Source organism: Nerophis lumbriciformis, linkage group LG12, assembly GCF_033978685.3.
Source record: "Nerophis lumbriciformis linkage group LG12, RoL_Nlum_v2.1, whole genome shotgun sequence".
In the NCBI taxonomy this organism is placed as follows: Eukaryota; Metazoa; Chordata; class Actinopteri; order Syngnathiformes; family Syngnathidae; genus Nerophis; species Nerophis lumbriciformis.
The window spans coordinates 35228792-35250760 of NC_084559.2; the positions used below are offsets into that span (position 1 = coordinate 35228792).

At 42.9% G+C, this 21969-nt stretch overlaps 1 protein-coding gene across 2 annotated transcripts in view; it reads right to left on the minus strand.

Moving 5' to 3' along the window:
- Window positions 1-2359: 2359 nt before the first annotated feature.
- The window catches only part of setbp1 (SET binding protein 1), a 127021-nt gene continuing 107411 nt past the window's right edge, over window positions 2360-21969 (minus strand). For both annotated transcript variants that reach the window (XM_061986480.1, XM_061986481.1), the window contains exons 3-7: window positions 21186-21592; window positions 14065-15978; window positions 13780-13987; window positions 12633-13686; window positions 2360-5700 (exon numbers count right to left, since the gene is read on the minus strand). In XM_061986480.1, the coding sequence (XP_061842464.1) occupies window positions 5258-5700; window positions 12633-13686; window positions 13780-13987; window positions 14065-15978; window positions 21186-21592 (4026 nt within the window). In that variant the 3' untranslated portion in view covers window positions 2360-5257. The remainder of the gene's footprint in view (window positions 5701-12632; window positions 13687-13779; window positions 13988-14064; window positions 15979-21185; window positions 21593-21969) is intronic.

The following is a 21969-nucleotide window of genomic DNA, read 5'->3' on the forward strand; positions in this document are numbered from 1 at the left end:
GGCCACTCTACCAACCGAGCTATACCGCCCGGTTGGTAGGAAATGAGTGTCTCCATGGTGACAGCCGGTATACATGCAAAACCCTTATTTAATTAGGGCACTTTTGCACAATTGTACACGCAGTCTTAGTAAATCACCCGAAACAGGCCCACTAATAGTACACACAATTGTATACGCTATTTACGCTATTTGGATCAGGCCCATAATGTAAAGTTATGTTTTCATCAGTTTTAACCCTTGTTGTAAAGTGATCTTTCACACCTCGAATGGAGTGGTACCAACGGACTGCACAATATGTCGAATGGTAAATGCTCGTTCTCCGGTCGAATGTCACTGGCGATAAGAGGACAACAAAAATCAGAAGGCACAAGTCGAGCTGCTGCAACTGAGAATCCCAAACCCCACCCAAAATGACACAGAATCTGCTGAAGTAGAACAAAGAATCTCTCTTTATATACGGAATATACACGCGTGAAGGGTTTGATGAAAGGACATGTTACACGTGGACATGAAAACAATCCTCGAGTGCACAAAGGGGATGAGGACGTTCTTTTTTTAAATAACACGTCCTCACTATTAATACTGAGACTTTGGTTGTTGTTTTTCAAAATACTGGATTTTTTGATTCTCTGTCCCAAAAAAATAGTTTTTCAGATGCAATTACAGAGAGAAGGAGGTTTGCTTATCATGAACACTGAAGGTGAGCCCGTCTCCTTTCAATTCATAGCCGGGCTTCGGTGTGACGCTTTTGGCTGCGCAGCCTGCATATACAAATTGATTAAAAGCAATGCATGCTCTCTGGAATGGAAATCCACACCATCCAAGGCCAAACAACATAAGGCGGGAACAAGCATTTAAGTGCTGCATTTGATTGATGCGAGTGTATGGTTTTTCATAGTGCATTAAACCCACTTTTAAGGTTTACCAATACAAAAAAAAAAAGAAACACACCTGATATATAATGCACCTCCCCTCTCCCGAGATATAAACACAATGTGTGACTGAATATATGTGGTTTTTTTCTTCTTCTCTCCAGCTGAAAACAAACGTGTCTTGAGTCGCACCCATGTCTGTTTTTTGGTTATAAAAAAAACGTTCATTGTCTATTGTACAAGAATTATATGGAATATACGGAATTCTACAGTCTGTGAGCTGGTTTGGCAGCCATGAGAGGAAGTTGTGCTAATGTACAGCAGGGATATTCAACTAACTTGTTTTGGGGGCCACATTTCCTTCATTTTTTTGGTCTTATTTTGTGAACAAGCGTCCTCTACAGTAGACATTTGATTTTGGTGTATTTAATTTGTCAGTTACAGGAGCGCTCTGCGTTTTTTTTTTTAAGAACCTTCTGCAAAAAAGCCAGTCAAAGATCATTTCTATGACAGTGGAATACTCCGAAATGACGAAAAAGAAGGGACATAAAATGGAGCCTTGAGGAACACCACTAGTATGACTAAAGAGGTTGAACAAATGACTACTGACTGCATCTGAAGTAAACAAGCTACGGCAACACCTTAGTTACATAAATCACATAACGGTAAAAATGTGTAACTGACAAAAAGGAGAGGACTTAAAGGGGTGGCTTGGGGAACGCCTCGGTTATGTAAATCGTAAGTTTGGCCCCCAGTGTTCTGTGTTAAACCGTCAATGCAAAGATGTGTTTATAGTGGTTTCTCTGTATGGCTCGAAAGCGCACATATTTCGCAATGCATTGTGGGGGCCGGGCAATCCATTTTTGCTGGCCAAAGATTTTGTTTACGTGGCGGCAGTATTGAGAGAGAAAGATATTGGATTAAAATGGATCACGAAAGAAAAAAAATCAAGGGACTGTACTGAGACAAACCAGACCCTGTTCCTGACTTAGGCTTGCTACCTTGAAAAAAAGAAGTACGATTGGTGGAATTGATCCATATAAACCCGTTCAATGGACAAGAGATTTGAGCAATCTGCCAAACTTGTCCTATATCTAGTCAACAGAGTCATTGACAAGACTTTCAGAAGTCGGTAAAGACTCACGGACAAACCAACTTTGGGTGTGTGCAAGACCTTGGAATTTGACATTAGGAAGAGAAGATTGCTCAAAAAGGTTCATTTTGTCTTCTTGTTCGTATACTTTTTCTAATGTACTTGTAATCAGACAATATTTTTCGGTATGTTAGATGGAATTTTTACTTGACATGTTTCGACTGGGGCAGCACAGTGAAACAGGGGTTAGTGCGTCTGCCTCACAATACGAAGGTCCTGGGTTCGATCCTGCGCTCTGGATCTTTCTGTGTGGAGTTTGCATGTTCTCCCCGTGACTGCGTGGGTTCCCTCCGGGTACTCCGGCTTCCTCCCACTTCCAAAGACATGCAGGTTGATTGGCAACACTAAATTGTCCCTAGTGTGTGAATGAGAATGTGAATGTTGTCTGTCTATCTGTGTTGGCCCTGCGATGAGGTGGTGACTTGTCCAGGGTGTACCCCGCCTTTCACCCGAATGCAGCTGAGATAGGCTCCAGCGACCCCCGCGACCCCGAAAGGGACAAGCGGTAGAAAATGGATGGATGGATGGATGTTTCGACTGTCATCTGCAGTCTTCTTCAGAAGGGTCACCTGATCACTGTGACTGTTGCCTATCAGCTGTTCTTATAGGCGTGGCCAACCAGGCAGACCTGTCAAGTCTACCTGGTTGGCTGTCCCCCCACCCGCCGCTTGATGGTTAATGGAGGATGGAGTCCCAGGTATGCGAAAGCATGAATGCAGCCTTATCTCGATTGATGGTTTCTTCCTTAGTTCGATCGTCTCCTTAATTCATCGTTTGAATTTGTTACTTTCAGTCCCAATGATTTTGGCGTTGTCCCAGTCCATGATGTGGTTATTTATTTTGCAATGATCTGATATGGCTGGTTTTAAGATTTCCTGTTCGGATTTTTGTTTTAGGCTTCTTGTAAACCTTCCAGTTGTCTCTTTTTCACATTCTTTCTGATGTTCTTTCTTCCTTGTGTTGAATGTCCTCCCTGTTTCTCCGATGTATGATTTTTTGCATGATTTACACGGGATTTCAGAAATTACATTGCATTTCTTGTCTTGTTCTTTGTCTTTTGGATGTACAAGTAACTGTTTTGTTTTGTGTGAGGTTTAACTGTTGTGTTCATTTTGTGTTTTTTCATGGTTCTGTTATTCTCCTAATGTATGGTAAGGTTATGTCCTCTTTGTTCTTTATTTCAGGTTTTTCTTTGGGTTTCTTCTTTGTTCTCTTTTCCTTGTTTTTTACTTGTTCTTCCCCTTTTTGGTGGCCCAGGTCAGATATTGGCAGTTTTTGAGTGCATTTTTGATGTGTTTCTCTTTTTTTCTATCTTGTTCTTCTGTTATGATGTTGGCCTGTTCACAGAGTGTTCTCACGACTGATAGTTTGTGTCAGGTAAAGATTCCATCTAATATACCGAAAATATGGTCGGATTACAAGAACATTTGAAAAAGTATAAGAAGTATAACTGTCGTTATTTCAGAGGTAAGTCAACAGTACTTGTCACTGTGTGGTGTCCCCTGAAGAAATTCCTTTTAAACTAAATATATTTCAAGCCTGAAATACACACTGCATTAATGTTGGATATATTAAAGGTCTTCTCAGTTATTGATTGATGAACCGGGGTATTGCTTTTTTCCAAAATACTGTACGTTGTCTGTAGCCCGCAGCTAGCTTAGCTAATGCTAACAACCTACTAAATGCTACGTGTGAAACAGAATAAAACATGCTTTGATTCAAACTTACCAGTGTGAAAATGCCATGAACACACCAAGAGGTACCAGGTGATGGCATTAAAAGTGATGTTCGATCGTCTATAATATCCAGGCTATTCGCAGTCTCTTTATTAGCTCACTAACCAGACTTTCTTGGCTTTACTTTCACACTGGAAATGAGACAATCTCATCAAATCAGGGGTTTTTTGTCCAAGAAGCAATCATAACAAGCATTGCGTCCTTCTCAAGGCGTTCACTCGATCACAACTGAACTGTTTAGTTTGTCTTAGACAACTTTATCAGTTCATGCTCATAGACTTAGATTGGTCAGATCTAGTCTTAGACTTAGAATGGTCAGATCTAGTCTTAGACTTAGATCGGTCAGATTAAGTTTTAGACCTCGATTGGTCAGATCCAGTCTTAGACTCAGATTGGTCAGATCTAGTCTTAGCCTTAGATTGGTCAGATCTAGTTTTAGACTTAGATTGGTCAGATCTAGTCTTGGACTTAAATTGATTAGATATAGTCTTATACTTAGATTGATCAGATCTAGTCTTAGACTTAGATTGGTCAGATCTACTCTTAGACTTAGATTGGTGATTGGTGAGAAAAACGAATGTTGACTTCACTACGATTGGGCAGAACCATCCTTGCCCAGACTCACCCTCATGGTATTGGAGTATATATATTTGGGGTTTTGGCACCAGCCTCCAGACTAGATCTGACCAATCTAAGTCTAAGACTAGATCTGATCAATCAAAGTCTATGAGCATGAACTTCTAAAACAAACCAAACAGTCCGCGCCATATTTGGAACTTAGTAAAGAAACGAACAAAACTTTATGACAGAGATTTGCATTCAGCCGTGTAAATAAGCTATTCATAAGCCAGCAAGGCCCACAATGCATTGCGTTTCCACGTCACAACAGGAGCATTCTTGTATTTTTAGGAATTTTCTGCAGAAATGTGTGTCGCCCAAGTTTTGAACTGAACTGGGAGCCGGTACGGTTTCATTCCCTGGCCGGATTTGGCCCCGGGGCCGCCAGTTGAATAGCCCTGATGTACAGTTTACGACAGTCTAGTCTACCATATTGCCTTGAAGCGGGAAGTAGGGTGCGTAGATCGGGGAAACGGGGTGGAAGAAGAGCAAACACTGAAGCGACATGAGCACAAACACTAGAGGATAAGTAGAAGGGGAGGGTGGCTTAATTACTGCTGGATTCTCTTTGACACGCTCCCTTAGAAAGGCAGAAAATATGCTGAGCTGCACAGTTTTATATGAACCGTAACCCCCCTCCCTCCCTCCCTCCCCTTGCTGGTAAATATATGGCTGAGGCCACATTCAGATACAGGATCATAAAGTACCATACACATCACTGTATCAGAGACAGAATATCCTATGCTAGCATAAGTACCACACAATAGTGCCGTGTTTTTAAACGTAGGTCCAAGGAATCTTTACAAACAAGTGCTCCCGAACCAAAGTGCACCATGAGTCCCGGGCTTAAGGGCACTGGATCTTTCAAAGCTTGTGTTCTATTGATTGGAGGGCGCCCATAAGTCGTCCCCGCTGTGGCCCCTGCCTCTGCGTTTGCCCCCCACTGACCGAGCCTTGTGGACCACCTTCTCGATGGTCGCCGAGATGGAATCGTGGTCTTTGAGGCTGCCCGCCGGCTGGTCGCACCTCTCCAGAACAGGCATCCCCTGAGTCCTGCCGTCAGCTCTCTGAGCGGAGTCCAAACCGCCGCCATCGCCCCGGTTCCCCTCCTGTCCGTCGGCCGGCCCCGCGTCCAAGGGCTGCTTCCGGGGCCGTCCGGGTCGTCTCTTGATGACGTTGTTCCCCGTTTTGGCTTGTCGCTGCAGGCGCTTGGCACGGAGGATCTTCTGCACATGCTCGAAGTTCAAAGAATGCATCCTCCTCACCTCCTTCTGGATCTGTTCCACCTCTCGACGCTTATACCGACGCTTACCGGGAGCACCTGGGAGAGTCAAAAAACAAAACAAAACAGAAAGGTAAATAAATCTCCAAGTTCTTTGATTAAAATGAGAAAGCCCTGCAAAGCCAAGGAGGAAACGATAGCAACTTTGCTCAGGAAGGGAATGTCTTCTTTTTTTTTTTTAATTTTACTTCAGCTTCAAGAGCTTCCTGGTAATTTTGACATATTCATGTAAGCCTTTCAAAGCCCAGCTGAGCCAGGAGAGCAGATCCTATCCTGTAATTGTGTGCTGGAGAGCAGAGAGGAGGAAACTGGCAGAAATGTCTCCTTCAGCCATTTAATATGTTTCCACACAATAACAACCCCGAGCATCTGGAGCAGAGGCTGCCAAAAGCCTTCTAAAGTCGCACATGTAATTAACGCCGCAATTTCTAATTTCCTTCTTGATTTCAGAAAGCCCTTTTCTGTCTCTGTCGCTCTTTTTGTTTTCCATTGCTTGGACTACATCGCCCTCCCTCTCTGTCTGGGCTTTCATTCCAATGAACCACTGCCAACATGGAGGAAAAGCGCAATCAGCCACTCGTCCCCAAGCAGCCTGCAGACAGAATGCTGTTTTTATTTTATTTTATTTTTTACCATTTACTCGTTTTCCATCATGCAGTTTCTCTTGCCAAAGACTCCCACATCTGCGGTCGTCTACATATTAAAGTGTGGTAAGCTGAATACAAATACAGTGATACCTCAACTTAAGAGTGTTTGGTCTTTTGGCTTATTATGCTTTAAGTTGCAAGCAGTGTTCTGAAAATTACTTTAAAAAAGTCATTAATTATAGTTACTTTACCAAAAAATGTATTTAAATACTAACGGAATTACTCCTTAATAAATTTAATTAAATACTACGGAAAGTGATTTGTAAGTTACTTTAAAAAAAAAATATATATATATATATATATACATATATATATATATATATTTATTTTTTTTATCACTTTTTTGAATATTATGAATGGACATTGAATTGGGATAAAAATAGTTCAGATGTAAATCGATTTTTTGTGCAGCTCTAATTACATCATTAAAAACTGTATATGTTAGTAGTGCATTCTGTTGCATTATTTCACACAATATTTCTTCTTTGAAATGTACTTTTTACATGTTAAAAATGTGCTGTTTGGGAGTTTGGGAGTCAATTCATTTTAATGGGCAAGGTTGATTTGAGATACAAGTGTTTTGAGTTAAGAGCTAATTAAGCTCATAAGTTGAGGTACTACTGTATATTTTGAAGGCTAAGATTGCATTTCACCCAGGTATTATAGCTTCATAAATAGTACTTTGTACCCTTGACATTTGGCTCTTGCATATCTATTCGACCCTGGAAAAGGTACTAACAGTTACCTCAGGAGTTGTATAACCTTGTGCTGCCTTGAGGGAGAGAAATAGACTCACGACTAATGACTAAAGACTAATGTACCAGTATAGTACAGTATTTTCATAAAAATATTTGTTTATTTCAACTATTTTTCCTAAAACAAGCATTGATGCCATTGATGCCCTTTTGACTTAAAAAAAATGCATTCCTTTATCTAATTTAATGACCACAATAATTTGTTCCATCAAATCATTATTCTTTTTTAAATCAGTTTAATCACACTTTTGTATTTGGATTAATCATGCATAAACACAGGTTGTTACTCGCTAGCATAATTAATTAATTAAATAAAGGAGCTCAATATTTCGACACAAATGCAGTTTTATGGTCAGAATGTCCTACGGGAACATTTTTTAAATGTTTTACTTGAATGCATGTCATTTATTTGTTCAAAAACTTGGTAAGTATTTTATCTAAATTCCCATCAGGGTGGATTTTGAAGTGAAATTTGTACTGATCACTGACCATATAAAAACCTGCGGCGCCTTTCATGTAACCATCTGCAGTTAAGGTCAAAGAGTGTCTACATGTAAAATAAATTGCTTGAGTAATCTGTATTTATATGATAAATACAAAACGTATTTGTGATTAATTACATGAGTTAATTTGTTATATTTGGCACCTCTATTAATAATTATCAATAGTTTTAGGTGTTCTTTCCATTTTCAATGAAATCCTAACTGTAACCGTCCAGTTATTTACTTTTTCCACTTGTTTGGAAAAGGCAATTAAAATAAAGCTAGCCGTGTCCCAAGACCTTTGCATATTAATGTATCCATCCATCCATCCATCCATCTTCTTCCGCTTATCCGAGGTCGGGTCGCGGGGGCACCAGCCTAAGCAGGGAAGCCCAGACTTCCCTCTCCCCAGCCACTTCGTCCAGCTCTTCCCGGGAGATCACGAGGCGTTCCCAGGCCAGCCGGGAGACATAGTCTTCCCAACGTGTCCTGGGTCTTTCCCGTGGCCTCTTACCGGTCGGACGTGCCCTAAACACCTCCCTTGGGAGGCGATCGGGTGGCATCCTGACCAGATGCCCGAACCACCTCATCTGGTTCCTCTCGATGTGGAGGAGCAGCGGCTTTATTTTGAGCTCCCCTCGGATGACAGAGCTTCTCACCCTATCTCTAAGGGAGAGCCCCGCCACCCGGCGGAGGAAACTCATTTCGGCCGCTTGTACCCGTGATCTTGTCCTTTAGGTCATAACCCAAAGCTCATGACGATAGGTGAGGATGGGAACGTAGATCGACCGGTAAATTGAGAGCTTTGCCTTCCGGCTTAGCTCCTTCTTCACCACAACGGATCAATACAGCGTCCGCATTACTGAAGACGCCGCACCGACCCGTCTGTCGATCTCACCATCCACTCTTCCCTCACTCGTGAACAAGACTCCGAGGTACTTGAACTCCTCCACTTGGGGCAGGGTCTCCTCCGCAACCCGGAGATGGCACTCCACCCTTTCCCGGGCGAGAACCATGGACTCAGACTTGAAGGTGCTGATTCTCATCCCAGTCGCTTCACACTCAGCTGCGAACCGATCCAGCGAGAGCTGAAGATCCTGGCCAGATGAAGCCATCAGGACCACATCATCTGCAAAAAGCAGAGACCTAATCCTGCAGCCACCAAACCAGATCCCCTCAACGCCTTGACTGCGCCTAGAAATTCTGTTCATAAAAGTTATGAACAGAATCGGTGACAAAGGGCAGCCTTGGCGGAGTCCAACCTTCACTGGAAACGTGTCCGACTTACTGCCGGCAATGCAGACCAAGCTCTGACACTGATCATACAGGGAGCGGACCGCCAAAATCAGACAGTCCGATACCCCATACTCTCTGAGCACTCCCCACAGGACTTCCCGAGGGACACGGTCGAATGCCTTCTCCAAGTCCACAAAGCACATGTAGACTGGTTGGGCAAACTCCCATGCACCCTCAAGGACCCTGCCGAGAGTATAGAGCTGGTCCACAGTTCCACGACATTAATGTATTTCAACTGTATTCCTTTCGACATCTCAAGACTAACTTTCCCATACAGTTGATGAGGTATGGTGAAATACAGCATGTGAAGCTGTAAAGTACTGTACATTCCGGACTATAAACCGCAAATGTTCTCCTAATTCATGGATTTTTCTTCGGTGGCGTCTTCGCTAACGCCATATGGAAAATAGTTTTTTCAAAAGTTTGCCCACTGCAGGTGGCTCTTCTGTTTAGAGCTTTGAACCGGAGGAACAATTGCCGTTCCGTCTTCTCAGTCTTCCATAGCGTTACTACTCGAAATGACTCTTCATTCATCACTTCAAGCAACGCGTGTATGTTTTACAATGTAACTAAAACAATATTATACTTATTACTCATGTGTGATGGCTGTAGGAGTGTTTTAATGCTTATTTGTACATGCTATCGTAATGTAATGAAGCTAGTGTCGTTAGGAATGCCCTCCCGGTAACAGTTAGAGATGCTACCTCAGTAGAAGCATTTAGGTCCCATCTTAAAACTCATTTGTTTACACTAGCCTTTAAATAGACCCCCCTTTTAGACCAGTTGATCTGCCGTTTCTTTTCTGCTCTGCCCCCCTCTCCTGCATGGAGAGGTTATTAGGTGACCACAGATGTTACAGATGATGCGCTAGCTGTTCAAAGTCGGGACCTGGGGTGGACCACGCATCTGTGCATCAGTTGGGGACGTCTCTGCGCTGCTGACTTGTCTCCACTCAAGATGATCTCCTGCTGGCCCCACCATGGACTGGACTCTCACACTATTAACTAGATCCACTCGACGTCCATTGCACCGGTCCCCTCCAAGGTTTCCTATTGTATCCCATCGGGTTGAGTTTTTTCTTGCCCTGATGTGGGATCTGAGCAGAGGATGTCGTTGCGACTTGTGCAGCCCTTTGAGACACTTGTGATTTAGGGTTATATAAATAAACTTTGATTGATTGAGTTTGCATGTTCTCCCCGTGACTGCGTGGGTTCCCTCCGGGTACTCCGGCTTCCTCCCACCTCCAAAGACATGCACCTGGGGATAGGTTGATTGATGACACTAAATTGGCCCTAGTGTGTGAATGTGAGTCTAAATGTTGTCTGTCTATCTGATGAGGTGGCGACTTGTCCAGGGTGTACCGCGCCTTGCGCCCGATTGTAGCTGAGATAGGCTCCAGCACCTCCCGCGACCCCGAAAGGGATGAGCGGTAGAACAAGAATGGATGGATGGATGATTGATTTGAGGTTAGCATTAGCTAATATATTAACACGTTTTCGACTGTCTGTGTTAGCATTATAAATTTACAATGGCATTATTTTTGTATTGTTTTAGTTTCATGAGTTCCTCAGTAAATTCACCAAAACGTCACAGTGGAGTTATTGAGTCTGTTTAGCTGGAGAGCTAGCTAGTGGGTCCATGGCGATGGCTTCTCTTTTGTTTGATCAGCCGTTTTACTGCCATGTTACAGACATCGTTTGTAAACAATTAAATAGATATTTAGAAAAAATGTATGTGTAAATAACTAATTTCATAATGTATCTGCGGCTTATATATGGAAAAAAATAATTGTTTCTTCCAAAATGTAGTGGTGTGCTCTTTAGTCCAGAAAATATGGTATCCTTTTCTTACATTTGAAAGGATAAAAAGAACATAAAGGTGCAAATGAAGAGACCGAGAGTCCTTAGCTCCATTTTGACGGATTTGCTAATGAAGTGAGGAGAGAGGGCAGATAAAGTAAGGCTTGACCACCCTCCATTTACAATTCAGAAGAACATCACATTCTATTGTCGCTGAAGAATTCAGGGCACACAATGAAATTAGTGTAATGCAGAAAGCAATAAGTATCAAGAGTTTATGAGCTGCGCATGTTATCAGCTCAACTAAGCGCTCTCTCTCTCTCACACACACACTCACACACACACACACATGCACACACACACGCACACACCAAGTAGATGAAATTTATGAGCTGCATACACGGAACATAAAACGGGTGACCTTCAACAGTGCGAGGGTCCATATAGCACTGAGGACTTGTTTCTCTGCGGAATAGTAAGCTCCCACTGCACACACACTGCAGGTTTGATCTTTGCCGTGTCTTATTTTATACCATCCTTCTTGGCATCATGAATACGTGTAAGCGTGGGACTCAAAGGAAATGCACCTCATTAATTCAGGACAGAACCTGCGTTAGTGCGAGTATGTATATGAGAAGTGTCACAAGCGACGAGACCTGCTTTAAAGGAGAAATACCATTAAAATGGTGCATGTGATATTGTAAGGATATATTTAATATGAAAACACCTTAGCTATGTACACTGCGCGTGCACGAGGGGTTCTTTGCCTGCGTGTGCGTGTCCGCGCACATGCGTGCACACGCGTGCACACGCGCTTGTATTTTAATTGGACTTAAGCTGTGAAGTGAAGCAGTAAGTCATGCTAGAGGAGGGGCAGAGGGACTAGGGAAAGGAGAGGGTAATGGGGGAACAAGGGGGAGGGGAGACCTGGAAAAAAAAAAAAGGGAAGTGGGAAAGAGGGGGAGGAAGACGTGTGCATGGATGTGTCGATTCCCAACCAATAGTAGAAAATAGGGAAACCTGCAAAAAGGAGTGTGAAAGAGAAGTAAAGTGGGAAAATGCAAGGAGGATGTGCAAGGTTTGAGTTGTGTGTATGTGAGTCATCCGTTCTGGATCCCCTGCGGGTGGCGGCGCAGGAGAGGGGAGGGGGGTACTCTATCGGAGCCCCTGGACTAGGCCCCAGTCATTAAACCCCTGGCTGCCAGCCAGCTCTTTTAACACAGGCAAGGGCCTTTTACGGCGTGTCTGTAGAAAATAAATCACACTGTGTGAATAATATATCTCTGGCAAAGGCATTGGCAGGAGCGGAGGGAGGGAGCGGGGGTTGGGGGGGTGGGGGGGGGCAAGATTGGTGAATTATAGTTGTCTCCATCCATGCATTACGTTCTCTTGATCCCAAGCCAGATGTGCTCAAACACAGAAGAATTCAGAATGTTGGAGGGGGAAAGCATATTGGTTTAGTTGTGGTATTTCTGGACTACACCGCCTCTTTACATGCGTTTAAGAGTACTTCATGCTTGCGTGTTAAATTAAAACTTGGGAACCCTGACATGGCGGAATAAAAATGTGATTAAATTGATGCCCCATTAGGAAATCACCTTGTTATATATACCACTAAGGAACAGAATAAGGCATTAGACACCAATTATATTTGTAAACATGCTCCCGTTTGACTAAATCCAATATCCTGACTGCTTGCACTGCACTTTTAAAATTAGATTTTGAACATGTCCGGTGTTGTTTTGATGCTATAGCTATTTAACAAGCAGGGAAGGAATTCCCACCAATGCCAACCAGGCTAATGTTGCAGTTCAAAGACTGATTTACACACACCCATTAAATCAGTGACATATATATTCACTGTGGTGTACGGCAAAACAAGTAAAAAACCCAATAAAGCGTAACAGGAAGAGCCACTATATTTTGTAGTATGCGTGTACACAGTGTGGAGTAGTAACGTAAGGGCTCATGCCTTGTGTCAGAGGTTCTTACCAGAAAGAGGAGGGCTGGAGCACTCGTTCATCTGTCCTGTCTCCTGCCGGGCAGACTGCAATGACATTAGGCCTTGATCTCCGAACACACTGGGTCTCATCTTCCTGCTCCTCGAACCACATTCATCCTCTTGTGACCCCAGGAAGAGAAAGGACGTGGATTCTGGCTGCTGTGATTGGCTACTGTAGCTATTCATGAAACTGTTAGTAGGCGGTCCAGTCTGACGGGAGTGGAAGTGGTTGTCGGAAAGAGAAGGTGAGGATAGCTTTTCTGATTCAAACATCCCCAATGTAGATCCCAGGCTTGGGCCTCTACTGTTCGCCCTCTGCTTCTCCTGATGCTTTGCAGGGCCTAGACTGGATGAGTCACTCAGCATGTTGCGATGTGAACTGGCCTTTGCCCCGCTGAAGAGGCCACCCAACTCCTGACAGTCTCGTGGGGAAAGCAAGGGCTCGTCTTTGTGCTTATGTTTATGCTTGTGCTTCCTCTTATGTAGGCGCATGCCTCCGAGACCACCTGAACTGCCATTCCCCAGGGATCCTAAAACCTCTCCTCTTGCTGAAGGTCCCTGAAGTTGACCACTGACGCTGCGATGTTTGACCCCTGCCTGGAGCTTTGCGTGGCCATTGGAGTGGAAAGCCTTGGGGGGAGGTACAGCAGGTCTCATAAAGGGTGATGGGGCGACATGTCCAAGGGAGTGGTGAGGCAGGTAGAACGGGGTCGCAGGGGGGAAGTAGCCTAGACTTAGATGGGGTGTGTAAGGCATGGCATACGGTGCATAGTAATTTCCCCCTGCCAGTGGATAGCCATATCCTTGAACAAAAGGTAGCTTCGAGGCAATGGGCTCACTGGCTTTGGCTGGACGACCCCGTCTCCTCTTGGCCTTTAGTTCAGCACTCCTGCGGATGTACGGACTGGAGTTGCAGGGGTATGTGTCATAGGTGAGCGGGTAATAATGGTGGAAGTTGAGACGGAAAATTGAGGGATAGGGATGCTGTGGGTAGCAAGTGTATCTTCTGTGAGACACTTGTAGCTCCTGGAGCTTTGACACAACCTAGAAGCAAGCAGTTCAAAGTGGGACATGGTTAGAAAAAAATGGAAATTTGACAGAGTTCACATTTTAGAAATTGCAAAAACAATGTATTACCTCCTCTAACTCAGAAAGAAATTGAAGATGATCCCGACTCTGAAGACACTTCCTCTTACGGCGATTATGTTTTTGCTTCTTCTCCTGTTGGGTAAGGAAGTTGTCTACTGTAGCTACTTGTCGTTCACTTCGAGCTCTACTGCCTTTGGCGGATGCTTCCAGAGCAGCAGCCTCGGTAGCCTCAAATCCACACAGATCAAATGAATACCTGAAACAATACAACACAACACTTTTGAAACACCACTGCTGTCAGATTGTCAGCTGATGTGAGTAAAAGTACTGCACCTGCGTCGAGAGGCGGGGCCTTTCTCAGTCTGATCTGAGGTGCTGTTGTTGTCAGTCCCAATCCCGCTGTCACTGGGAATAGTCTCTTCACTGTGGGACTCACTGATTGGAGACAAGGTGACCTCCTTCACTGATGCACCTTCCGATAGTTGAGAGGGTGAATTAGCGAGGAGACGGGGAGGTGACAGTTTCCATCCCCCAGACAGGAATCCTCTTCCTTGAGGTTTGGGGGGTAGGGCTGAAATGGGCTGCAGACTAGGCATAGTGGAATCAGAGTGGCTGGCTCGCATTGATGGTGCACTGGAGCAGGGAGAGGAGGTATTTGATGCCACAACTGAGCTCTCATACAGACTGGACATTGAGGCGCACATGGACGGCTTGTCCCTTTGTGATTTTGGAAGATTGGAGCCTTGCATTTCAGCTCGAGGTTTCCGGCCTCTCTTTTTACCAATGTAGATGGTTCCTCTCTTGCTGACATTTATTTGTTTTCCTAGACGAGCCTCAATGGTGGATGCCATGGCACTCATAGCAGAGGTAACAGGTGCAGAAGGAGACTTCATGTTGGTCTTACTGGAGCTCGACAGGATCTCATTTAGGATGCTCTGCATTTTACCAAGCTTAACTTTGTTCACTGGCCTTGAATTGCTTTTTCCACGTTTTACCTTCAGACCGTTATCATCCGCACTTGTTGCTGTTGGTGGCATCTGCAGTAATGTGTTTGGTGAGTGTGTCTTTCTCCTGCGGTTCAGCCCTGCAGCAGTTTCTTGTGTAAGGGGGCTTGGGGGGGAAGTGGACGTGCCCTCGTGGATGGTCTCCACAGTCAGAAGGGGCTGCTTTTTGGGGCGTCCTCGCTTTCTTTTGATGGGCATATGGACGGTCAGGCTGTCAGTATTTGTATAAAGTGGACTAGAAGGAGTGATAGGGAAGGCAGACGGTGGGTCGGCTACCATTGATGGACTACTGCAGATGTCTCTCTGGGGTGAGGTGATGCTTGTGTGGGTTTTAGCTTTCAGGTAAGACCATCTGTCTTTACCCTTGCTTGATCTAGAACTCACTGTCGAGATGGTGCTGTGACTTGGGCTAGGACTCAAGGTTCCCCACGGTCTGGGGCTGGGGCTTAAGTTTGGCCTGGGCTTAGGGCTTGGACTCATACTTCCCCTGGGGCTAGGACTGGGGTTTGGGCTAGGGAGTCTGGGATTTGTGGGGATGATAGGTTTGTTCATGTTAGGAGCAAGATCTCTGTGTTTATGTGTATCAGTGTTGTTCTTGGGACGGTCCAAAATGTTCTTTTTCATTCTGTTGATACTAAAAGTTGATTCTGGATCTGGCCCATTCCTAACTGCTTCATCTCTTTCTGTTCTGTCTACCTTTTCTCCCTTGTCTCTTTCATCACCTTTATCCAGTCTATCATATTTTTCTATCACCTGTCCACTGACGTCAAGCTGACTTGAGAGCTTGGAATCATTTTTGTAAGTCTCCATCTTATGAGCGACTTTGGATTCTGGAGGTTTATGCTGGTGTTTCTCTGTTGTGTCAGAGTCCTGTCGCTGCCGAGATTTTTCTTCAACAGAAAAGGACTCATCAAAAGAAGGCCTCCTTCGCCTCTTTCTTCCTTTTCCTTCCTCTGTCAGCATGGGCATCCCTCTATCCTCTTCAACCCCTCTCCTGCCAGGAAGTGTTCGCTCTCTTTCATCCTTCCTCCTTTCCTCTCTTTCTTCCCCAAACTGCTCAGTCATCTCCTCCAGTCGGTACCTTTGCCTGTCCTCTGTTTTAGATGGGCTCCCTGTTTCTTTTTCAGACTGTCTTCCCCACTGCGTATCAGGATTAGAAAGCATCTTCTGGGAGTCCTTCCTGCCATACTTCCTCTTGATGTTCCCAAAGAGCTGTTCGGTAACTTCCTGTATACCTCTCCCCCTGGATAAAGTATACAAAGAACAATAAGAATAAGACGCTGATGTAGAAAAACATTTCATGTATAAGAAAAAATGCACAGTCACTCGATGAAATCCTATTCAAACAGTCAAAACGCTTCCTCTTTAACATTTGTTTCTGTCACAATGAGAAGTGTCACAGCTCAACTCAAACGAAGGTCTCGTTCACACTACACGTCAATTCCAATTGTTTTGCCCATATGCGACCTTTATAGGATTTTTTTTATGTCAATGTGAACAGTGCAATTCCAACTTTTTCATATCCAACCCAGGCCTCGTTTGTAGGTTGATATAAATCCGATATATATGCGATGCGTCCTCAATGTGAACACTACTGCGTTTAGGTGATAAGCGCCGTAATTATTCGCCAAAATAGACGGTTACAAATAAATAGTTAACAACGAAGCAGAAAACAGGTGACAATAATATGTTTTAGGAACTCACGTAAAAGTTCCACCACTTCTGTCTACGACTGCTCGCCCACAGACATGCTCTTTAAGCAGACTTGGAAGCAAAATATCCTGTAAAACTGCCACAAATCCTAGAAATTGCCACAAATGTGCCAGTAGTGAGACCGACTGAAGTTGAAGCCCTTAAATACTGCAGTGCGTGCAACGTCATGACGTCATGTCCGCCTACAGGTCAGATGCATTTACATTAGAAATTACTTTTTTTTTTATTTGAATGGCCATATAAAAAAATCGGATGAGACAAAAAAACAGAATTGGATATCCGACCCTGCAGTGTGAATGTAGCCTAAATCAACAAACTTGATTTGTTGTCCCTCGGAGAACAAGTAAACTTACTTTTAAAACCATAAATACAGTATTTGCCAAAAATTCAATCAATCAATCCAATTTTACTTATATAACCCTTAATCACAAATGTCTCAAAGGGCTGCACAAACCACAACGACATCCTCCTCTGATCCCACGTCAGGGCAGAAAAAAACTTAACCCAATGGGAACAACGAGAAACTCTGGAAAGGACCCCCCCCCAAATCCCCACCCGCCGGGTGAACGATGCAGTGGATGCCAAGTGGATACGGTTAATAACGTACGAAAATGTTAAGAGAAATGGAATTTAATAGTCCAGGCGCAAAAAAACGATAAACGGACTCTGAACTCTTGAGTACCACTAAATAGTTTACACTCGGGGTGTCCAATCTTTTTGACTTTGGGGCCTCATTGGGCTAAAAGCCAACTATATATGCATACAGTCTATATATATATATATATAGACCAACACAACACTCCAATACGTGCACCATGACAGCAACCATCCACCCACCACCACGAAAAGAATACCTACCGGAATCAATAAAAGGCTATCGATGCTGTCATCTAGCAAAGCTGAATTTGACCAAGCAACCCCCCCGTACCAAAAAGCCCTTGATGAAAGCGGATACAATTTCACCCTCACCTATGAACCCACGCCAGGAAACCAGCCAAAAAAGAACAGAAAACGAAACGGCATCATCTGGTACAACCCCCCATACAGCAAAAACGTCTCAACGAACATTGGACACAAATTCCTCAACCTGATTGACAAACACTTTCCCAAAGACAACAACCTAAGAAAAGTATTCAACAAGAACAACATCAAATTGAGCTACAGCTGCATGAACAATATACGACAAATCATCTCAAACCACAACAAAACAATTGCAAATGAGCCGTCGACCCCCAGTCAGAACGACTCCAAAACCAACAAAGCATGTAACTGTTGAAAGAAACCTGATTGCCCCCTCAACGGGGGATGCTTACAAACATCAGTTGTCTACCAATCTAAGGTAATACGCAAGGACATTAACACATCCGACACATATGTAGGATTAACCGAGGGTGAATTCAAAACCAGATGGAACAACCACAAGGCTTCTTTCAGGAACAAAAACCTGCGAAATACCACAGAACTCAGCAAACACATTTGGGACCTCAAAGACAATAATGTTGAATATTCAATAACATGGCAAATTCTTGCATCCAGCACACCTTACAATAGTGGTAATAAAAGATGCAACCTATGCTTGAAAGAGAAACTGTTTATTATCTACCGTCCAGACCTGTCATCCCTCAACAAGCGCAGCGAAATTGCAACAACATGCCGCCATAGACGGAAACACCTCCTAGGTAACACATGAACCAATCACCACGCCCCTAGGCCAGCCTGTACCCACCCACTCTGTGCCCTATATAAACCATGGTATGCGAATGCTCCCATTAAAATCTCCTGACGATTGAGGGCACCCCCCTCATGAAACAGGCTTGTAGAGATGAAATAGTCTTGTGATTTTTTTTCCCCACACATACATATATATATATATATATACACATATAACTAGTATTAATATAATGGATGTATAATCAATATAATAACATAATAAAAGTATATGAAAGTTTGACTTCTACCTTGTTTACTTCCATGACACTTTTCTTAAAGTTTTGTAATTACAAATATCAAGCAGGTAATATGCGCCAAGCATTTTTCCTATAATGCTTTTTAGTGGATTTAAATGGGTGTAATTTTGAATTATGAATAGAGATGTCCGATAATATCGGTCTGCCGATATTATCGGCCGATAAATGCGTTAAAATGTAATATCGGAAATTATCGGTATAATTTTTTTTATTATCGGTATCGATATTTTATTTTTATTTTTTTAAATATTTTTTTATTAAATCAACATAAAAAACACAAGATACACTTACAATTAGTGCACCAACCCAAAAAAAAATCTTCCCCCATTTACACTCATTCATACGAAAGGGTTGTTTCTTTCTGTTATTAATATTCTGGTTCCTACATTATATATCAATATATATCAATACAGTCTGCAGTGATACAGTCCGTAAGCACACATGATTGTGCGTGCTGCTGGTCCACTAATACTACTAACCTTTAACAGTTAATTTTACTAATTTTCATTAATTACTAGTTTCTATGTAACTGTTTTTATATTGTTATACTTTCTTTTTTATTCAAGAAAATGTTTTTAATTTATTTATCTTATTTTATTTTTTTATTTTTTTTTAAAAGTACCTTATCTTCACCATACCTGGTTGTTCAAATTAGGCATAATAATGTGTTAATTCCACGACTGTATATATCGGTTGATATCGGTTTCGGTTGATATCGGTATCGGTAATTAAAGAGTTGGACAATATCGGAATATCGGATATCGACAAAAAGCCATTATCGGACATCCCTAATTATGAATGTTTTTTTTTATATCCACAAAGTTCATTGAAGGTTGTGTTATGTGTGACCATGTGTGTGGACTTTTTATAATTAATTTTTATCTTATTTTAAATTTTTGCAGTTTATTTGCGCCATGATTAGGAAAGGTTGTTTGGATTGGGTCATATTAGTTAATGCTGTGCTGTCCTCGCATCAAAATACAATTTCTGGTCATTGACCTGATTTACTTACGCCGTCCACAAGATGGCAGCAATTAGACAGTCAGATTTTCGAAAATTAAGCTGGGGGGTACCCTGCGGGCCTGATTCCTTATTATTAAAATCATGAGGTCTTACGGGCCGTTGTTTGGACACACCTGGTTTACACCATTCTCTACCAGGAGATAAATCTAGTTTTCTGCAAAAGCGACTTACCGGTCGCATTTCTTCAGAAACCGACCAGCGCTATGCTGTCTTTGCGGCAAAAACAAGACAAATCAATCAGAACCAATCAGCGCATCGAAAGTTGATGACGTCATCCATCCAATCAGTGCTCATGTTCGCTCGCTTTGTGTAATTTTTGCCCTGACTGCAACTAAATTAAAGCATCAATAATGAGGAACTTTGATGAAATCAGTAAGTGTGTGGTGCCCTCGCCTACTGGGCGTAAAGAGAGACACTATCCTGATAAATCAAAGAGGTCCGTGAGCAAGAAACCTGTGCACGTAAAGTATAGGATCTGTATATTAAAATTAATGTATCACAGTGATGGAATAAGCATCCATCCATCCATTTTTTACCACTTGTCCCTTTCACGGGTCGTGGGGGGTCGCTGGAGCCTAAGCTGCATTCGGGTGGAAGGCGGTGTACACCCTTCGTCTGAAAATACTGATATATTTTCACTCATATTTAGGGCGAGGTTGGCCCCATATTGGATTACCGTATTTTTCGGAGTATAAGTCGCACCGGAGTATAAGTCGCACCTGCCGAAAATGCATAATAAAGAAGGAAAAAAACATATATACTGTAAGTCACACTGGAGCCCGACCAAACTAGTCTGTTTTTGCAAAGAAACGTTGTTTTGAGTTATCTGTTTTTGCTGCAAAATATGTACAAAGTTATCAAAATTCAATTGCATTTTTTCAAATTGAGACTATCATTTTGGTTTTTAGATACGGTTCAGTTGGAACTAGTGTTGTAACGATAGTAATATTTTGGTGCCAGTACCAGTCCTAAAATAATTTTTCTAAATAAAGGGGACCACAAAAAAATAGCATTATTGGCTTTATTTTAACAAAAAATCTTAGGGTACATTAAACTTATGTTTCTTATTGCAGTTAAGTCCTTAAATAAAATAGTGAACATACTAGACAACTTGTCTTTTAGTAGTAAGTAAACAAACAAAGGCTCCTAATTAGTCGGCTGACGTATGCGGTAACATATTGTGTCATTTATCATTCCATTATTTTGACAACGTTATTAAGGACAAGTAATTAATTATTTATCTACTTGTTCATTTACAGTTAATATCTGCTTACTTTCTCTTTTAACATGTTCTGTCTACACTTCTGTTAAAATGTAATAATAATTTATTCTTCTGTTGTTTGATACTTTTTTAGTTTTGGATGATACCACAAATTTGGGTATCAATCCGATACCAAGTAGTTACAGGATCATACATTGGTCATATTCAAAGTCCTCATGTGTCCAGGGACGTATTTTCTGAGTTTATAAACATAATATACATTTTTAAAAACGAGGGACCGGTACGTTTCAGAGACGGTATACCGAAAATGATTCATTAGTATCGCGGTACTATACTAATACCGGTATACCGTACAACCCTAGCTGGAACCCACATCAGCAGGATGGCTGTGTTATGAAAAAACGTCGGTTTACTCAAAACAAGGAAAATGGAGATATCTGTTTTTGCGCCTGGACTCATCAATTCCTCATTGCCATTTTGTGCCGAGATGAAATATCCAGGAAAAGTGGGAGAAATGGACCGCACCTGCTGAGAGAGGTCAAGTTGAGAATACTGGCATCTGTAACAACTGGTAACTGCAGGTCTGGAGTCAAGGATCTTTGAGGTGAGTGGCTTTGAGTCACAGTTCTTGAGAAAGGTGCGTTCGAATCCATCAAAGAGCTCCTACTGGCCCCCGCCTGTTGTGCGGCTGGCTCGGAATCCGCAGGGTTGGCTTGAGAAGCAGAAGGTGCTCTGAACGCGATCCAGTCGGGACTGCCTTGGTGCTGAGAAGCGTGTTGGAACTGTTGCGTGGGGGTGTGTTGTATCGGTTGTACGAGGGAAAGAGTGGGTGCGGGGAGTGGAGTGTTGCGAGGCTGGTGTTTAGGTGGAGAGGGATCTCCCAGTAGTTGCAACAGGCCTCCTTGAACAGACCGGAACTGGCGCTCGTACGTCTGTGAATGACAGAGAAAAGAAACAATGAAGGGTTATTATAATCAGAAGACATGATGATTACAAAAGGTATGATAACGATAAAGGACCATTAAACAGTAACAATTTCCTGTGTTCCCAATATATGGCCACGAAGTGAGGTAATGCCACTCAGTTCCCATTTTTATGTGTACATATTTTTGTCAGCACAGAACGTGTCATTGATTTGTTGTGCTCTGAGATTCTTCTCCCTTCACTGCAGGTCTGACTGAGACTTTTAATACAGCTTGTGCGCACGAGCAAACAGTGCAGAGCCAAACAAAAGGCTTGTTTACAGAGCAATTAAATTCCTGTGGCAAGGATGTTGCATGCTGCGATAGCTGGGGGGAGCGAGGAGGGG